This window comes from Colias eurytheme, chromosome 6 (genome assembly GCF_061535395.1).
Source record: "Colias eurytheme isolate Ceu_HAF_F1 chromosome 6, ilColEury1 Martin Lab GWU primary, whole genome shotgun sequence".
In the NCBI taxonomy this organism is placed as follows: domain Eukaryota; kingdom Metazoa; phylum Arthropoda; class Insecta; order Lepidoptera; family Pieridae; genus Colias; species Colias eurytheme.
In genome coordinates, this window is record NC_142985.1 from 1,020,454 (window position 1) to 1,041,506 (window position 21,053).

At 33.2% G+C, this 21,053-nt stretch overlaps 1 protein-coding gene and 1 long non-coding RNA gene across 2 annotated transcripts in view; one reads left to right on the forward strand and one right to left on the reverse strand.

Annotated features, from left to right (window-relative positions):
• The window catches only part of Obsc (Obscurin), an 81,686-nt gene extending 65,807 nt beyond the window's left edge, over positions 1–15,879 (reverse strand). The window contains exons 1-3 of the mRNA XM_090102396.1: positions 11,134–15,879; positions 10,829–10,944; positions 3,728–3,859 (exon numbers count right to left, since the gene is read on the reverse strand). Of these exons, the coding sequence (XP_089958522.1) occupies positions 3,728–3,859; positions 10,829–10,944; positions 11,134–15,705 (4,820 nt within the window). The 5' untranslated portion in view covers positions 15,706–15,879. The remainder of the gene's footprint in view (positions 1–3,727; positions 3,860–10,828; positions 10,945–11,133) is intronic.
• Positions 1–21,053, forward strand: part of LOC149907399 (uncharacterized) — a 64,535-nt gene that overhangs the window by 25,080 nt on the left and 18,402 nt on the right. The window lies entirely within an intron of this gene.

The window sequence follows — 21,053 nt, forward strand, 5'->3', positions numbered from 1 at the left end:
TTTCAGTGGTGTCTAAATCGTCATCATATAAAATCAATGAATTACTAATTCCTAATAACAGCATTTTTAATTTTCACTGGAAAGCACAGAAGCAAATAATACTATGAATGGAGATAAAATACGTCCGATCCTAAACCTCGTTGTAAACCTGTGATGAAATTTGTAGAATGTATCTAAATACTTGAACTAAACTATAATTAATGTTTATATAATATATTTTATATTCTGATTATAATTTATACGGAGCTGCTTAATTATGTATGCATGCCAGTGTAACTGGCGAATGTACTATAGAATTTGTAAGAGTAATTACTTGTGAACCACGTAAAGATAATGTTAGTGAACTTAGCAGATCATTTTTAGCAGATCAAAAAAAAAATGTGAGTTCTTATCGCGTGCAGTTGAGTTCTACAGTTCCTGATACTTTTTAGAAATAGTTCTGGCGTTTTTACCTTAAAAAACGACATTTGAAAAAATGATCTGCCAACTTCCCGTAGCAGATCATTTATAGCAGATCAAAAAAAAAAAATGTGAGTTCTTATCGCGTGCAGTTGAGTTCTACAGTTCCTGATACTTTTTAGAAATAGTTCTGGCGTTTTTACCTTAAAAAACGACATTTGAAAAAATGATCTGCCAACTTCCCGTAGCAGATCATTTATAGCAGATCAAAAAAAAAATGTGAGTTCTTATCGCGTGCAGTTGAGTTCTGCAGTTCCTGATACTTTTTAGAAATAGTTCTGGCGTTTTTACCTTAAAAAACGACATTTGAAAAAATAATCTGCCAACTTCCCGTAGCAGATCATTTTTAGCAGATCAAAAAAAAAATGTGAGTTCTTATCGCGTGCAGTTGAGTTCTACAGTTCCTGATACTTATTAGAAATACTCGCGTAAAATGAAATACTAGAAAATTTATTTATGTCATATTTCATCACGCCGTAGCACCATGCCGTAGCATCATGCCGTAGCATCACGCCGTAGCATCACGCCGTAGTATCATGCCGTAGCATCATGCTGTAGCTTCATGCCGTAGCATCATGCCGTAGCATCATGCCGTAGCATCATGCCGTAGCATCGCGCCGTAGCATTACGCCGTAGCATCATGCCGTAGCATCACGCTGTAGCATCATGCCGTAGCATCATGCCGTAGCATCACACCGTAGCATCACGCCGTAGCATCACGCCGTAACACATGCCGTAGCATTACGCCGTAGCATCACGCCGTAGCATCACAGCGTAGCATCACGCCGTAGCATCACGTCGTAGCATTACGTCGTAGCATCACGTCGTAGCATTACGTCTTAGCATCACGTTAAGCCGGTTCCAGGTCGGGTTTTTTCAAATGTCGTTTGTTAAGGTAAAAACGCCAGAACTATTTCTAAAAAGTATCAGGAACTATAGAACTCAACTGCACGCGATAAGAACTCATATTTTTTTTGATCTGCTAAAAATGATCTGCTACGGGAAGTTGGCAGATCATTTTTTCAAATGTCGTTTTTTAAGGTAAAAACGCCAGAACTATTTCTAAAAAGTATCAGGAACTGTAGAACTCAACTGCACGCGATAAGAACTCACATTTTTTTGTTGATCTGCTAAAAATGATCTGCTAAGTTCACTAACATGTAAAGATAAGCCCACCTCATGATTGAGAACTATTCTTAAAAATATAAAGCAATTTAATGTTATGAAACTAAAAATCCAGATGAGATTCTATAGTCGTTGTCACGGAATTGAGTTCATGTAAAGTAGCATTATGTAAAGAAATATCTGTTCATTATATAACTAGTATTTAACTAGAATCAGAACTATCGTCTGAATGTTTTATTTTTACAACGACACACAAATCTACATTTTTAAGGCGTTTTTCTTGTACTACTTGTGACTTACGTCGGTTAGGGAAAGGAAATCATTACTCTAAAACTAGTCGTTTCTTTACATTTATTTATATTATTGTGTGATTAATTTTTGTATGATATTGTATTGAAAATGATGTTTCTCTTATTCAAAATATGTTTTTGTAAAAGTGTCGGAATTTGTAAGTAGGTACTCCATTCTAATGCTTATGTAAAATATGTATATAGACTACAGACCAATTATGGGTTTTATTAATTTAAGATAATTTTTAATCAAGGAAATTTGAGTGTAGCTCAAAGTTTTTGCTTCGTTAATAAGGGTAAATTCAATCACTGAAAATCTGTGAATTTGCTTCACATGGCTACAACGAAAGCTTACTTATAATATTGTGCAAGTACAATATAAATTCTAATTGCATTTCTAACCTATTTACAATGACATTAAAATAGTATTTTGAATTATTACAATGTAGTGTTTTTAAAATATAATATTACCTATGTCTCTTGACCTAGCCCATTTTAATCTGAAACTTCTTTAGGTGCGTTAAGAGTAAAATTTCATGGTCGCGTCATGGCAATACTGTCCCATGACAGTTACTCCATAGTAAGGCGACGATTTTGGTATCTTTGAATCTTGCCAAAAAAGTTTCACTTATTATAAGTCTGACCGGCACACACGCTCTTTTTTAAATAATATTACTTAGTTACAAGCTGTAACAAATGAGCGTGTTATAATATCCCACAAGCAGGTCACCTAAAAAGCGAAATTTCTAGACATTACGCAATGTAGCTCAAACAGAGAGACTAATGTTCTGCCATTAATAACTCCAATTAAGTGGGCCAAGCGTTTAGTGCCTGTGTTTTGGCTCGTATTGTCTTATTAATTTACACTATTTGTAAGTGAAGACTTTTTTAATACAGTTGGTTATTTGGTGGATTAGGTACCTTTTTTTTGATATTTATAAATTTGTGATGAGAATTGCCAATTGTATAGATACTTATATACGAGCATGAAAATGAGTAACGATTTATCATGTGAATTGAGGATAAAAACTAAGTGAAATTTCGCATAGGTGGTAGTTTGGAAAAGTTAACTATTCATAAAAAATATAGACAAAGATTTAGTGAAAAGCCGGGAACTTATATACAAAACGATAATTTAATAATCAGTGGAATAAACAGTAATTTAAAATAAATAAATATTTAATATGTATGTAAGCCATGCTACAAAATACAGCTGCAAAAAACCGAACTAATTGAGATGGTTAAAAAGCAACATTTAAGCCGGGATCAAATACACCTATATCGTTTACAAATAATTGATTAAAAACAAAATCTATTTGACTTTAGTTTAATTGATATTTATAACATAATGTAGGAATGTGGACCTTCAATTAGGAGTCAATCAAACCACTATTTAGAGATAGATAAGGAAATAGATTATGTGATTTATTAAATAGGCTAATTGATTCATGTGCCAAGAACATTGATTAGTAAACAAGGTTACTTGCCTGAAGAAAATCTTTGAAACGACTTCATTACAAACACAGTATACATTGATAATATCGTAATTCCTAGAATCCGATTGAAGGATGATCTAATTACTCCCATAAAGTGTGGATGGAAAACTAAATTTATAGTCTTCAAATAGCTAAATTTATAATCTTTTCTCTTCTTTATAAGGGCCTAGCATCCGTCGGCTATTATTATGCAAGTATTTACTTTTATATTACATAGTTACTATATCCTCATTCCTCACAATAGATTTTTTACTGCACTATACAGGGTTTGAAAGCACAACATTTTAACACAATAAGCAGAAGCAATTTCATGTCATCTCGACGGCCAAGCAAAACTAAACCTTACAACACGTTTACCTCTCTCCATTTTGCTTAGGAATGGCTTTCACTTTCGGGTGATTTTTCTTTGGACGCACAGCGAGTTTGTGCTTCGCTGCCGTGGAGTCCAGCAGGACCACGTCCACGTCCAGCTCGCTAGCGAGCCGGGACCTGGGGAGATGAATGAGTGTGAACGTCCACGTACTGATGTGGCTTTGGAAGATTCGAATGTTCTAGAAGGTTCTAGAATGTTCTATAGTATGATACTAGTTGTAAGATAGGGAAAGACAGTGATAACTGATAACTATTGAAATATATACTAGATAATGGTTTAAAGGTATGCTACGCTAGATGAAAATTTTAGAAAAAATGTTTAATAAATGAAGAGATTTTAATGATATCCGAGCGTCAAAACTATATGATACATATAACTATATATATATACGACGCTAGCTTGTACTAAAAGAAAATATGATGCAACGAATGATCTAGAATCTTTAAGATCTAGGATATATATACATTCCTTATTGATTAGATCTTTTCATTTATTTTTATATATTTATTTCCTCAATTGTGTTACATTGATCCTACAATTATAAATCTATCAATCAGAACTTAACTTCGCTACGACCACAGGCTACGACGTAGATAGTTGATAGCTACGTCGCTACAAAGCCTTCTACGAAAACCTCTACGTCGTAGAGGTTTACGACTTACAAGTCCAACTATTAAATTTGTTTTCCTGCTATATTATTTAAAAGGACTACATAATATTGTAAAGAAATGGACATGTATAATTTCCTATGTACCTACAAAATTATTTAAACTGAAAATGCTAAAATAATATCGATTATATTCTATCCATCTTATTTATTTATGAAGGAAATTATTTCCTCATGTAGTAAATAAATAAAAATTGATTTTGTGCCATGTAGTTGACTAGAATGGTATATACATTTTAACGCAAGTTTATCATAAAATTCAACTTTCAACATCATAATTTACAACACAAACAAATCAAGATTTACTTTCTCAGCATATTTACTTTTATACATTTATTATTTTTGTACGAAACGCACACCTGTCGGCTACTTGGCTTTTATTTTTGTTTATTTTGGATGCGTAATATTTTCCGTGGATGTGTTAATTTGTGTGACTTTAATAGTTTTTTTAAGATGTAGGTACCTATATTTTATGATACTCAATATCAATATCAAACATTGATTTATTAAAATAAAATTGTTTAGAATGCCGTTTAAGACACTATACAGACGAGATAACACTAAACAGTATGCGATTGCCAGATTCTACATTAAATACCTGATAATATTATGCTCTTCCATCTAATCTTTTAAGAATATTCTAAATTAAACCTATGTAAGGTAATTTATTTATTTTTCTGTGCATATGCTTTTTATTAACACTATGCAAATGTATTCTATGTATGTGTCTATTTGTTCAGGCCTATTTCTAAATGAAATACCAATTTTGACAATATTTTCACAGACGGACTATTTTATATGGTTTACCTTAATCTCCTGCTATTTTCAGTTAAACCTAAAATAATTCCATCAACGAAGACGATATCACAGCCAAGTGACTGTTTATTAATTATTTTGCTCTAGCTACCTATGTCCTTTGATGAAAAATTTAATTATATCTAAGTATTTCACATCTCACAAATCATTCTAACATCTCTTCACACAAGTACCACCCACTGGATCTAAAAATACAGCATAAATAAATAATACTTGTCACCAAAGATCCAACAGTGTGGGTATCGGATTGCCATCCATCACTCAAGTGTCACGGAACACAATGTCAGGGCCCAAGCCATACCATACCACGTGATGCTTAAAATTTAGCTGTCTGATTTTAGTGTATTCATTATTTTTTTGCTATAATTATGTTCTTTTAAATCATACCAAGTCATGTTTAATACCACGTGATTGCTTTAATTTAGCTATGTTTTAGTTTAGTGTATTCTGTATATTTTATTCCATGTTCTTTTAAATATTTATTGAGTGGAACATGTTTAACTATGTAGATACAGCATTTCATGAAGGATATGCTTCTGAAACAATTGGTATGTATCCTTAGAATATTCAATGATTCCTTGACAAAAGGTGAACTGACGTTTCACTTAGGCTGAATCTAATCCTGAAGTTATTAAATTCAATTACACTATTGTTATATTCAGTAAAGACATAGACAGTAATCGGGAGTCATACCATATAATATTATGTTTCGAACATATTATATCACTAGATTTCCGCCCGCGGCTTCGCCCGCGTTTTCAAAGGAAAACCCGCATAGTTCCCGTTCCCGTGGGATTTCCGGGATAAAATCTATCCTATGTGTTAATCCAAGTTACCCTCTATATGTGTGCTAAATTTCATTGTAATCGGTTCAGTAGTTTTTACGTGAAAGAGTAACAAACATCCATACATCCATACAAACTTTCGCCTTTATAATAGTATTAAGATAAGATGAAAAAAATGTAGAACAGTCGCTACAATATCACGTTGACACAAGGAAAGTAACCTCATCTTCACTAAGTAAAACAAGGATTTGCCCATGCTCTGTTTGTACTTTACTAGTCTACGAGTAATATTAGGTAAGGAACTTTTGGGGATTATAGGATAGGTCTACCTGTTTCTTTCTAACTATAAATTTTTTAATACAATTCTGATGAAATTATCAAACTGACTGCCAAAAATTATCACAAAACTAATACAATAAATTTATGGATTCTACTTATTAAATATCTAACGATATTTACATTTAAGATACTATGTAAAAAGGTTTACGATGATGTAAATAATTTGTTACACTATTAAAAATATTACATTAAATTATTGTCAGACTCTTCGTGTTGAAATAGAAAATCTAATTATAATGTGTTCTTGAAAACATTATCTCTGTCATCACACATTAGACGATAGACTACAATAATATATCTAGTCCATTAATAAGTTGAATTAACGCAGATGTCCATAACACACAAGGCAAATGTTGAACTCAACTACATAAATCACACGTGTAACCGTCACTCAAGCTACACTCAACGGGGCTATTTGAGGCTGCCCCCAAAAGCGCGTGACGTCAACAGTGGCACAGTTACTCCATGATTTAATTAGCCGGTGTCATTATATCCGTTTTATTGGAAAACTTGTAAAGCAAATGTTTTTACAGTTGCGAAATTTGAAGCGTGTTCTGAATGCTCGCAGTTTTCGTGTTTGTGATTGTAGTTGATTAGATGTTTTTTATAATATGGTACATGTGTTTGATAAACTTTGATTTGATGTTGGTCATGGTAGCTAATAAGAGCTGACGTTTTATTTTATTCATGATATTTTTGATGTCATTTTTGTTATTTAAACTAGTTAAAAAACAGTTTAAAAAAGTTCTGTCTTGGACGTCCGTGTGTCTGTATGTGCGGAGGATTTTCTTGTTAACACGATAGCGACCGAAATACTTTACTAATCGAGTCTTTTTTTTTCTCTTACGCTTGAGTATGCTCAGGAATAGAACCCTTTCATTTTTCAGGGTCTGATTCGATGTGGTTTAATTGTTATGAAATAAACAAAAATAATAATTAATAAATAATTATTAAAAAAAATTATGAGGCGTGCACTTTTGGATTTTCCAAACTATTTTTATTTTATAAGTGTTTTCATGTGTGTATTCTAATTGGAATGCAAGTACTACCTACCTCCATTTACAAATTTTACGTATATGTAAGGTGGTCTTAAAACCTGTATTTAATCTTTTGGTTCATTTCAAATCGATCTATTGCACAATCTATTGAAATTTTTGAAAGCTATACCTACCTACTTCCTACTTTTCTTAAATATTATAGTCTTTGACCGATCAAGAGAAACCTCAGGTTTGAAAAAGTTAAGGATAATCGGTTAACATTTCAGTTATTTGAATACATACGATATATCCGACTCAAGCTAGTGATAATGAACTTCAAACACAGAGAACCCGACGTTTTAATACCACAATCACCAATCACCATACATCAAGTTTGAGTATATCAAAGCATTATCCTCAAAGACTACAGTTCCCCAGATAGCAGTTTAATGCAAACCGTTTCATCTCTTGAGTTCTGAGAAACAACTGGCGATAGTCCAAGACAAGTTATCTATACTTCTGTCATAAAAGTCATAGATAATAAAGCCTATCTTGTTACAGTACCATCATACTCATGTATATGAGTACAATCATAATTTACTAGTATTTTAGTAGACTAGCTTTAGCCCCCGGCTTCACTGCATTGAAGTATGTGGATGCTACGCTTCATTAATTATTCAGAAAAGCTCAAACCGAACTTTTATTTAGTTAACTAGACTTCTTATGGCAGTACTTTTGAATAGTCATAATTCATGTAATTTATGTTTCAAAAAACGACTGTGGTTCTGTGCACTTTTATCTATTCATTAATATTATAAAAGGCTCTCTGATCTTTCACACTTTTACAAATGATCTGACTAAAGGTAAACTGACTAAAATAATACCAAGTGTATTATTTTAGTCAGTTTATCTTATATTATATTAATTAATCTTGTCTCCTTTCATAAGAGTATAATAATTGTATATGTTCTAATTATAGCGTAATTAAACTTGAGTTCACTTTTTTTCAAGGTTAAAAGATACTATATCTTTTTTTCAATGGATTTCGTTGTTCCATTTATAAGAATATTCCTTGTAAGATCTAATATCGGATATACATATCTAATAATGTTTTATTTTCTAATAATATAAAATACCTAATTGTTGGTGATTTTTAGAGCATTGTCAAGGTAATTTATATTGCAAAGGAATAATATGTAATTATTTTTCTTTTAGAAATATAATAAGTACTGCTACTTATTATTATATTCCTTCTCTCATCAATCTTTATACCTCCATTTAAAAGACCTTTTTAGAATACCAAAAATAATGACTATAGGGACATTAAAAAATATGGTGCTGATAATTTCGTTTATTTATAAAAATTAAGTTATAAAAATTACCCCATTTCTATAATCCAAAAAGATTAGTTTTTCTTGCAAGAATTGAAATATTAAAATATTGGTATCAGATGTACACATTGTCATAAATATAAGATCATCTACATAAGCAAAACCAATCGTTTAAACTATAGTAATAGGATAGCTATCCAATGTGCAGTAGGGTATTCTAATAATACGTTTAGAAATTGTCGCATTTCGATAGCGTGATTCAGTTAGGTATTTAGAGCTAATTATAATACCGACAGGTGTTTATTCCGTCGTATCACATAAAATACTTCGCAACATTGGGACATTTACTGTTCAATATAAAATGTATTAACGATTCAATTAATGCAGAGTTTAAAGATCATATCCATTTGGCTTGTGTCACAGCTGTAGTTAAGATTCTTTCTATTATTTGTATATTTTTAAATGGTTTATATAGGTGTATAAATAGATTAAATAAGATTTCAGAAGTGTGTTTCTCTTTTCATTTACAAGGTATTAATCATTCAATAAATTTTGATGATATTATAGGAACTAGTTTAATGAATCCAAAACATGAGAGAAACCTGAATACATACATATACAATACTTAAAATATAACCTGACCATTTATTAAATAAAATATTATAAGCTAAAAGGAAACTCCATGTTTTTTATTGTCTTTATTGAATACATCGGTTTGCAACCTTACACTTGGGATACATTGTATTCTCTATATAACGAAAATGACGGTTATAATTTTAAGGATTATAATTATAATGATAATTATCACAATATAAATCGATGACAACAAATACAACAACGAACGTTTTCGTGGCTAAAGCAGGATATTTACAATGATAATGATTCCATCTTCTTCACTGAACGATCTTCATTTCATTAGATCATCTTCCTTGTAACACATATCGTATTACTACAACAGTTAATAGTAATACATTTTGTATGTGGGTACGCTAAACACATAGTCCAAAGACGAGCCTCTGGACTGGAAGAAATGATTGTCGTATCTATAGACACGTCCTCTGTACCTGCATCAATAATTGTTGTCATTACGTCATCTTTCATTAATGAGGATGTGCTAATGATTGCTGATGATAATGACGTTATTTGTATGACAGATGCTGGTTTTGTGTTGTTTTAATGGAAAATTAGAATAATGATGGTGATTGAGATTTGTGGTGTAAGTTTTGCCAATGCATTAGTCGCACGAGACAGATAAAGAAAGGTTAAGGTAAAAACGTCTACGACAAAATAACTTTAATGCAATGAAAAACGCATTCCTTGCAAGTTTAATGAATTGGAACTTATTTACAAATACGAGACTTTGGGGTAATATGTCAGATATCAAAAACATCTTTAAAGTTAGCTATAAACAATAAAAAATAACTCGATATATTTTTAACGTTTATTCTGTTTCCAAATAAAACTTCGCGAAAAATCTCCATAGATTCCATAATTCCATTCTAAATGCATGTCACTATTACTCGATGCTTCTAATGAATTAAATGCTAAAGTTGCGCAAGAAAGTGCATCGACCTTTTCTAAATTTACCCCGTATCGTTGTCCAGCGCATTGGAACGATAATAAAACGCATTCCCGTCGTTTTATGTTCATCCTAGTTTTAGAAGTTAAACATTCTTAGATGGATTTGAGTTCGGTCCAGATTTAAAGATCAAATGTTTGCGGATGAAAGAATTAGAAGGAATTCAGCGTTTTGGATTATATTTTTAATACGTTTAACTTGAAAATAACAGGGTCAAAGAGTTAGATCAAGAGTTATTTTCGAAGTAAAATGTATGTTCAGAATATTTTTCTCTTCATATTCTTGCTTTAGAACAAAATTCGAAGTAATGGAAAAACTTTGTGAGAATTTTAATATAGTTTCAATATTGTACCCAAATAAACAGGCAAGGTAGAGAGTTAATAAAAAACGCGGTTAAACGAATGATGTTTAGGGAAAACCGTAATAAATGTGTCAAACATGACTTAATAATTTATTTTAGTACACGCTGAAAGATCGAACAGTTCAACAATTCTGGTGGGTTAAATATAGATGTTTCACGAATTAGGGCATGGTGATATTAAATTTAGGCCATGCTGTGTAGAACAGACGAGTTTCACAAGATAAACTTACTTGGAACCGAGGGCGGCTTTAGTGTCGAGAACTTCGACAATATCTCCAGCTTTGACAGAGACTTCGTCATCTGCCGCCGCTGTGTAGTCACTAGACGCTACTACGACGTCGTCTACCTGTAACAAACATATAATTTTTACGTTTAACATTATTATATAAAACATATCTTATGCCGATTCCTATTAATATCGTCTTAAGGGGATGATTTTGGCATATTATTATCACAAAATTATGTAGCGATAGAAATGTTATTTAGTTGATTATTGAGTGTGACCTTTATGTAAGTGACTTGTGTAACAAATTACCTTTGGCGGACTTCTGCTACAACTAGACCTAGATCTCGTAGATGATCTAGACGGGTATCGTTTATAGCTCGGCGTGTTATCATATGTATTGTATCTACTTCTATTTTCCTTGTCCAAATTAACGCCGCTATATCTACGTCCCCAACCGCCCATTCTCGTTATAATTTGACTGTTACTAATGTTGCAGTAGCCATTAATATTTTGTAGATCATCATCTTTTTCATCCGCGATCGGACAGCTGTACATACTGAAGCGATGTGCTATCGGTTTACTTAAGTTAAGAGCTGAAAATACGTGTAAAGGTTCGAAATGGCGTATGCCGTTTTCATCTAGAACCGAATATGCCACTTCACCCGTCAAAACGGCCCGGCTTGCTTCTCGAGGTACCACCGCTTGCAGGCCTCTCTTCATAATTAACAATGCTCCCGGACATTTTTTACGCTGAAACAGGAAGTCCTCCATAGCGAGACTATTCTCCGGTTGAAGTAAACTCAACGGGACGTCATCGGAAGTCATAAGAGGCGATTCTTCAGGTATAATCATAAGAGCAGCACTTTCTCGTACCAGTTCCCTCATTTTAGGGTCGGAGCGAGCTAATTCTGGATTTTTTTCTAATTTCAGTAGCGTGGCTTGTAAATCGGGTGTTTGTTCAGCTAATTTTCGCATCACTGTCAGTCTCTTTAGAATGTTCATGCTAGTTTCGTCACCTTCAATTTTAGATAAACTAAGATCATCATTTACTAAAGATAACAAGCTCTTTGCTACGTCACTCATGCCTAATACACGGGCAAGGCCTATGGATTGAAGTATTAATTCTTTTAAATCCTTTTTGTCAGTATTTTGAAGCATACTTTGTAGCTCGCCAGCACTTGATTCTTGTACAGCTGACACAATTGCTTTTTGTAATGATTCGGCAGCATCTTGGTCAGTTTTTACAAAAGAAATTGAATCTGTTATACGGCCCAAAACGTGTTGAAGTAAATTAGAATCACCTTTAGTAATATTTTTGAATGCCGGACCCAATACTTCGTTTTCACTTTTCAAGAAATCACTAAACTTTTCAATAATTTCTGTTTCAGTCAAGGAATGCTTAGATAATGTACTGTTAACAGCGATTTTTATCAATTCAATTTTTGGTTGTGTGGTATTTTCCAATATCTCTTCACACAGAATTCCTTTTTCATCTTCTTTTTGAAGTATATTGTACATAGCAGTGACGAAATCTTCATCGATAGATTTTCCTAGTATTGTATCAATAGATTTCAAAATGCGGTGATATTTCTCTTTCCCATTATTATCATTGATGCCTGAAAATTGTTCAGCTGTCACCAAAGCAGCCAAAACAGCAGCAGCTATTGAATTTTTAATATGTTCTTCGTGTATTTTTTCTTCAGAGGAAATATGCTCACCATCAAGCTTCTCTTGGGATCGACTTTTCTGCAGTTTGCCAGTTTTATTGAAAGTTCTCACACCATTTTTGGTTTGGCATTGTTGAATTTCAGATTTTAAATGACCACTCATTTCTATTATGGACTTAATTACATCCATTAATTGATTTGCTACTGTATCTTTAAGACCAAAATCTGACACAAATTCTTTTAAAGCCTCAGCATTCTTTGTTTCATTTAATATTACATTGATTGCTGGCAATTCCGCTGGAACTTGTCTACCAATTGACATGCCAGCTTCAGAGAGTTGTCTTAACATATTTGTGTCAATAGTAAGCTCTCCTTTCGTTGATGTGGTATCGTTAGGATTTGTTTTGACTTTAAGAAGTTTTAATTCTTCTGGTGTCACTAAGAAACTTTGCACTGAAAATTCTAATCCCTCTTCTCCTTCAACAAGATCTGGTGCAACAAATTTAAGACCTTCAGGTGTTTGAACTATCTGCCCAGGCACAAATGTTACACCGTTATCATCTGTTTCAATCACTCTTCCAGGAACAAAACGAGGCCCTTCTTCTGTGTCAACTACTTGACCTGGTACAAAACGGGAACCTTCATCGGTAGATATTACTTGCCCAGGTATAAATGTAGGTCCTGCCTTTGTTTCTATTATTTGACCGGGTACAAATCGAGGTCCGTCTATAGTATGAATTGTTTGTCCAGGGACAAATTTAGGTCCATTTTTAGTATTAACAACTTGACCCGGTACAAATTTAGGGCCATCACTAGTATCAACAACTTGGCCGGGAACAAACTGCTCTCCATTTTCAGTAAAAACTATTTGTCCAGGCACAAATATGCCTTCAACCATTGTTCCAGGAACAAATCGTGATTCACCTGCTTCATTCTTAACCAAGCGTCCGGGTACTATTTTCCCATCATTTTTCGGTATTCTTGACCCGGGATAAAATTCAATACCATTTGTTGTTTGTATCATGTGTCCAAAAACATACAAAGATTCTTCTGATACTGAACAAGTCTTAATGTCGATTGGTAGACCCACAGGTGCACTATCAGAAAATTGTACGTCCTCCATCAATTTTGCAACAGAAAACTCAATATGCCCATTGGCTTGAATTATAGTTTTTCCCGGCACAAACTTTTCTCCATAATTAGTTTGCACAATTTGACCTTCAATGAACTTTGGACCGTTTATCGTATCAACAGTTGTTCCAGGTACAAATTTTAATTCAGAGTTCTCCATTTTAGTAATACCTGGTACAAAGGATATTTCTCCATTTATAGCAACTGTTTGTCCGGGAACAAATTTAAGGCCATTTGGCGTTGCTAACGTAGCTCCTGGAACAAAGTGTAACTCATCATCTTGATGTACTACCTGGCCTGGTATAAACTGCCATTCATTTTCTATTTTAGCGTTTTGTCCAGGTGTAAATATAGTATTCCCATTTTCAGAAATGGTTTGACCAGGTATGAATTGCACTCCGTCAGGGGTTGAAATAGTTTGGCCAGGCACAAAAACTTCATCTGATCCCGTATTTATAACTTTTCCTGGTACAAATTTAAAACCATCTTCTGATAATACAGTTTGTCCTTCAACAAATCGATAAGTATCATCTTTATTTTTTACTGTTTGTCCACAAACAAATTGTTCACCATCTGTTGTATTCATAACTTGTCCAGCAAAGAAAATAGGTTCATTGTTGTTTTCATTTAATACAATGTGTCCTGGAACAAGACTAGCTCCTAAAGGTGTATTCACACTCAGACCAGGCACAAACACTGGTCCTGCTGGTGTTTCAACAGTTTGACCTGGCACGAACACGGGACCTTGAGGTGTGTTTACGTGCTGACCAGGCACAAACTTTTTCGCTTTATTAATATCGATAGTTAGACCGGATATCTTGGCGACTTTTTCTCTTTTTCCTTTTTTAATATTTTTTACTATATCAGGTAATTCTTCAAAAGTAGGTATCATATCCATTTTGTTCGTTTGTAACATTTTTTCTGTAACATTTGCTGTGTCGATTAATCGATCTGTTGAAATTTGTTTTACTGCATTCAAAACTTCTTCCGACGGCCGTGACTTAACCGGCTTCAAGGGATTTACACAAGGAACATTGTCAAGGGGAATTGACGTTTCACCAATATTATTATCAGCTTGAAATATTTCGGCTTCACAGTGGTAAGGGGTTATCTTCACAGGCGTAGGTAATGTGGTCACCTTTGGAGTATACTTATCACTATTATTTTTATCAATTAAATCACAGTCCCATGATTCAATTATCGGATGCACTTGATCTTTCCAATCACCACTGCACATAATAATACTAGACTTAGAGCGCATATGCTCAACATCAAAATTGTTATTCGTAAAACTTTTGAGATCATGTTTTTCATGTCGTACTTCTAATTTTGCTTTCTTTGCCAAACGATCTTGGCGCAGTTTTTCTTCTTCGATTTCTTGCACTTCAGCCAATTTTTCCTTATTTTCAAATATTTTTTTCATTGAAGATAAACCAGCCGCTCGTTTACGTTTTTTCTTTCTTTCTTCTAATTCTTCCATTTCCCTTTGTTTCAATACTTCGGCATTAGGGCCTTCTCCTTCAAACATTTCTACATCTTCCGTAAAATCTTTAAAATCCATAGAAACACTTCGTCCTTGTTTTGTTTTAATAAGCACTGTATCCGAGTCCTTAGCAAGCATAACATCTCGAACATCACCATCACGCACAGCTGCTTCCATACGAGCTGAGAAAACCAAGCTACATCGCCTTTCATCGACTGTGTACACATATTTCTTTTCTTCGGTCACCTGCTTCATAGATAACAATTCTATGAGAGCCTTCTGAGCATCCGTTGAGCCGTCCAAAACAGGGAATATATATCTGTAGTCTGGTAAAATTTCGTGTTTTCTGTTTCCATAGTGAATTTCAGGCGAATAATGATGCGGGCCCAGCTCTCCCGAAACATTTGTTATCTTACATTTAGTTTTACTGGATCTTGATACTAATAACACTGGAATGTAATGATGAGTAGGCAGTCCATAAGATTTTCCTGTAATCCGACAGCACCGTTTAGCATCAGCTGGTGATATTGGAGCGAGAAGAGGGAAGTAATTAGGCTTCGGCAGCCCTCTGCTCCTACCGGTTATTCGACAAAACGACATTTTGTTTATTCAGGTCCTCATATTATTTGTATTTGTTTACAAACTTGAAACCGGCTACTGTTCGACAAGATAAAACAATCGCGATTATTTGCGTTCGCGTGTAGGCGTGTGTATTGGGCGGCTGCTGAGAAGCGACTGGCGTGCTGAGACGATGCTTAAAGCTCTACGGCGCGCACGCATTGATTTGCACCTTTGCGGAGGCAGACGGTGTGCCGTATATTTGTTCCGGTTAGGGGCTATTTATAACATAAAGAGGGACGTGTATATTCACGAAGAACACGATTGCATGGAAAAACATTTAAGTGATTCAAGTATTGATTTGTATTGCACGTATGCATTCTATTTTGGGAGAAACTATTGTTATGAAATAGTATCTATCATTCGATAAGAACCATTTATTAACATTAATTTTGTATAAAAAAATATATTATATGATAAAAAAATAATTTTTTTAGTTTATATATAAAAAATATAAAGAGCAGCGTTAAAATAAATCTTATAGCTGATTTTTCGTAACTTAATTGAAATAAAATATATTTCTTGTTGAAGCTATGTATATTTTTTATGAAAATTTAACAAGCATGTGAGTTAAGAGATTTCTATATCGGTTAAGATTGAGAAGTTCCATTTAACTGAATTTCAAAGTAAAATCTCAAGCCGAGATATTTTTCTTTAAAGGAAAATATATCGTACATAAATGTAAGGTACGTGATAATTGTAATTTAAACAAAGGACGTGCACAGGCGTAAATAAACAAAGTCGTCAATTATTTACATTCAACTTCCTGGACGCATTGTCGCAGAAATGAAAAGGACATTAATGAAAAACACGAAAATTATGTTGCTTACAAAAATGTGAATTATGAATGTAATATTTTTGATATTCAAACAAAGAGGTTATAAACTGTTCGTTTGATTTAAATCTTATAATGCGAGTGCAATAAAAAAAATCAACTGATACTAAAAATTTAAAAAAATAACGTTTATTTATTCCGTTTCCTGTCTTTTCCTTTTTGCAAGGTTTATAAACACAATAAAGGTCAGTTGCAACATTGATCAAATAGGTGTACATTGTAATAATATTATAAAGAGCTTAATAAGTTAAATGTTATAGGTACCTACATAGTAATTTAATAATATTTCTGACTTGAAATCCCTGAAGGAAAACAGTGACATTTTATTTATAAATAAACCAATAGGGTTAGATGTCCAACTACGAATAAGAAATCAATTTACATTCATGCGATGTTGGAGTGTGTTTAACAAATAAACAAACGTTAAACTCATGTATTTACTGAAACGTTGAAGCGCTTAAAAGCGTATCGTATTTTAACGTTTAATCACTACATAGTATAAAATAAAGTCTCTTTCTCTGTCCCTATGTCCCTATGTATGCTTAAATCTTTAAAACTACACAACGGATTTTGATGCGGATATTTTAAATAGATAAAGTGATTTTCGAGGCAGGTTTTAGAATATAATTTAATTTAAAAGTTTTAATTTAAAAGTTTTAGAGGTAGAAGCGGGCGAAGCCGCGGTCGGAAAGCTAGTTATTTAATAAGTTGTAGCTGGCCTTAACAAAATAAATGAAATAAAAAATAACGCAATGTTATTTGAACTGAAGTTAAACGAACTTTTCGCTTTTAATTAAACCTTTAAAAATATATACATTCGCCAATCATGTTTTTATGGAAAATAAATATCATAATATGGAAAGCACCTCAAGACAGTATATTCAATATTGTATATCGGGTCTATTATGGTATTAATTTTTTCATGCGAAACATTTATTCATCAGAATATTACTTTAACGTTCTAGAGCAGGTAAATTCACTAAAAATATAACCATGAAGGTTGAAAACCGCGAGGTTGTCTCATGTCATACAATATGACAAGTGTAAGCTTCCGTCGGCCGGTTGACGACCCCGCCAGATTTAATTATCTGTGGAAATCCGACGAGGAAAGTTGTTACAAGCTTTTATTATCTGTTTGGAACCTTGGAGGTCGGGTGTTTGCTACAGTCTATATAATGTTTGGGATGAATTTAAGTGGCCGTTTGATAGTGAAATGCGTTATGGTATATTGAAATTAAATTAAAAGGTCCGTATTAATTGAACGATGATAATACCTCCCTTGCTGATTTCAGCTTCGGTGACTGCATTCCCTATTGCTAAGGCTACACGAGATCTTATGTGCGCCTTATAATGGCTACTATACTCTATATTGGCTGTATAAATTCAACCACATTGCAACGTGCATTGCTATTATTTAATTTTTATTTCTATACACTTATTATACCGGCAGCTAAAGCCCAAAAACGATGTGACTGAAAAAATTTATTGCGGGCCAATTCTTATCAAGGGGTTAAAGGAGCAATCATCAAATAATAAAACCGAACAAGTAAAAATAGAGATATCACACAATTGAAATTGAGCAATTCCTGTCATCAAAGGGTACAATTGCGCAAAGACGTTGTAATGGTTTCGGCCATCCTAAAACATTTTCTAAGAAATCCGAAAAATTCTGCTTTAATCTCAATAATATAAACTATGGCGACATATAATGTAAACGGTTACTTCCTCTTCATGCATTTTACTAAAACATGTTTTTCTATGTTGCGGGAGTGTGAAATCTAAAAGAATTTAATGATGTATATATAACTAGCTTACCGTCCGCGGCTTCACCCGCTTTGACTAAAATCTAATAAATTATATACAAAAACCTTCCTCTTGAATCACTCTATCTATTAAAAAATACCGCATCAAAATCTGTTGCGTAGTTTTAAAGATTTAAGCTTACAAAGAGACATAGGCACAGAGAAAGTGACTTTGTTTTATACTATGTAGCGATTATTTATTTAACAAGAAACCTTTGACATAATTTTGTCTATTTGTGTTCTAAGCATAGAAGGGTGACCTACCTACACACGCCTAAAATAAAATCTATCGAGAAAACCAGATGTTAAATGCATCTGCCCTGTTCCCTATAACAGTTCTCTGATTATGATATCATCAGAATAATTGATACGATATGTCATAAATTATGGTAACATTATTATCTTTTAAATCCAATAAAGTTAATTGAAATCAAAACAAAATGGGCGTTAAGAACTTTCTAGATTATCAGCATCTAAATTTATACAAAAAATAATTTAAAAAGTAGGATAAAACTTGGAATCTACGATGACTAGTGTTTCCGAGTTCTCTGAAAAGCATGAACAGTATGAAAAGAAAATTTTATAGTTTCGCTTCTTTGGCTTTTCCTTATGACTCATGCATAATGACTTTTATGAAGGCTCGAGTTATTGACAACATTGTATATATTCTGGCAACGTATTAATGTGTCACACTGAGTCTCACGGAGTTTTATCGCAGGTCATAATCGTAAACGTCTGTACGGAGTATTCCCCTGTAGTTGTTTATAAAACCATGTTGTAAAAAACATGTTTTTTATATTGGATGTTACCAAAATAGCAGTTCTAAATTGGAGCAAAGTTCGATGTTGGTCATTTAGATTAAGTATTTCTGTGTTATCTCATGATTTACTGAGTGTAGATTTTTGAAGGCAGTTCGAACTAAAGAGATGGAATTTCACTTTTTTTCACTTGAAATTGAAATAAAATTGAAACTTAGAATAATATTTTAAAGGTAAAATTTTATTGCAAAAATAAAATTCGATCTGTAAATAAAATGTACACGTTCGGATGGACGATATCATTGCAGATTGAACGTGATATAAACAAAACATCCGAAATATTTTCTTTGTACTAACATTCAAACATTGGTTATGTTTTCAAATGAAACAGGTATGCAAAAACTTTCCGTCAGCGAAAACGCAAGACGAAAATTGCGCGGGAGTAATTTTGACAGACGTCAATTAGATTTGGCGGGAAAAACGGTTTCTATGACACTTGCGGTAAAGACACTTTAAAAATATCGAGATGAAAGAAACAATTCTGAATAGAGGTTGCGTTTGTGCCAATATGTTCTCGTAACCACTTGACTTTGAGTTGTGGTTTAAACTTGACTTCAATGATACTGTAATAGTACAGTCAAGAGACTAAAAAGTTTTTCGCAAAATTATCCTTGTTCAATGTATCAAAAATTCATAAACATTACATTTTATCTTTTAATTAAGTCGACCAAAACTAAAAATGTGTACTGTTGAAAAGAAACAGTTCAGTTGTCTAACTACTACCAGTAGTTAAGTTTATTATCATGAATGATTACAAATATCTCTACCGACCACAATTTTTAAAGATGATATTTTTTTAACACCTCACGTAAACAACTAGTCTCATACATTCGTCCCAATTCCAAGTTACAAAACGAGCGCTGTCCACTAAAACCCATGTTTTCATTCTGAACACGCGAACCAGCACCGCCTCCTACATGTAGCGCCCACGGACTTCATGTTATTTCCGAGAATGCTGAATATTTGCACCAGATCCCCGTCTTTAATTGGAACTCAGGCCATTTGTTTCTCACTTTATTTTTGTGTTCAAAATATTGGTTCGCGTTTAAAATGTTACGGCATCACTTTGTAGAATTGATTTTGTCATGAGTTACGCAGTTTTTTTAAGATTACAGAACAAAGAGTATTTAGATTACAGAAATGTAAGTAAAATAGTGTAACAAGTTAACGTAATCATACGCAAAAGATATGAAAATACAATCTTCAAACACACCTATAAATCATCTCCATCTCTAGATACAATGAAAAAATAATATATTCCCGTTTTATCATATACCGTGCATAATATATCTCCTGTTCAGTGGGCTACTCTTAAATCGAGATCGGCCACCGTGGCCAAATATCAATCAAGTGAACTATTATTATATACCCATATATCTTGTAAAACAAACATGTTATGTGATGTTATATATGCTCTCTTCCGCTACATCATAACATATTTGCCATATGGAAAATTCAGAAATAACAATCTCAATTTTCACGCTCACTTTTCAAGTGTCACTTCACTAAGCACATGCTAAAGACATACTTTTCCGGCGTTATTATGATGCATCGGGTGCAGCAAGGATTTGGGCGATATCCAAACTAATTATATGCCCGTTACTTGTGTTCACGACCGCTGTGCCAATATATCAAATACATATTCCAAATTCTCTTTCATTGATCTGGAATCAATAATATTTCGAACATGAATAGGTTTTTGCAGTTTTGGCATTATTACAGACTTGGTAGGTTTTGTGGCATTATTACAGACTTGGTAGTTTCTCAAATCATCTGTTAAGACTTAAAATTATAACAGATTACACATATTATGGCATCTACTAACCTGCACTTGTATTGTGTGATAGATTATTTTGTATACTTTGGCTAGCCTTA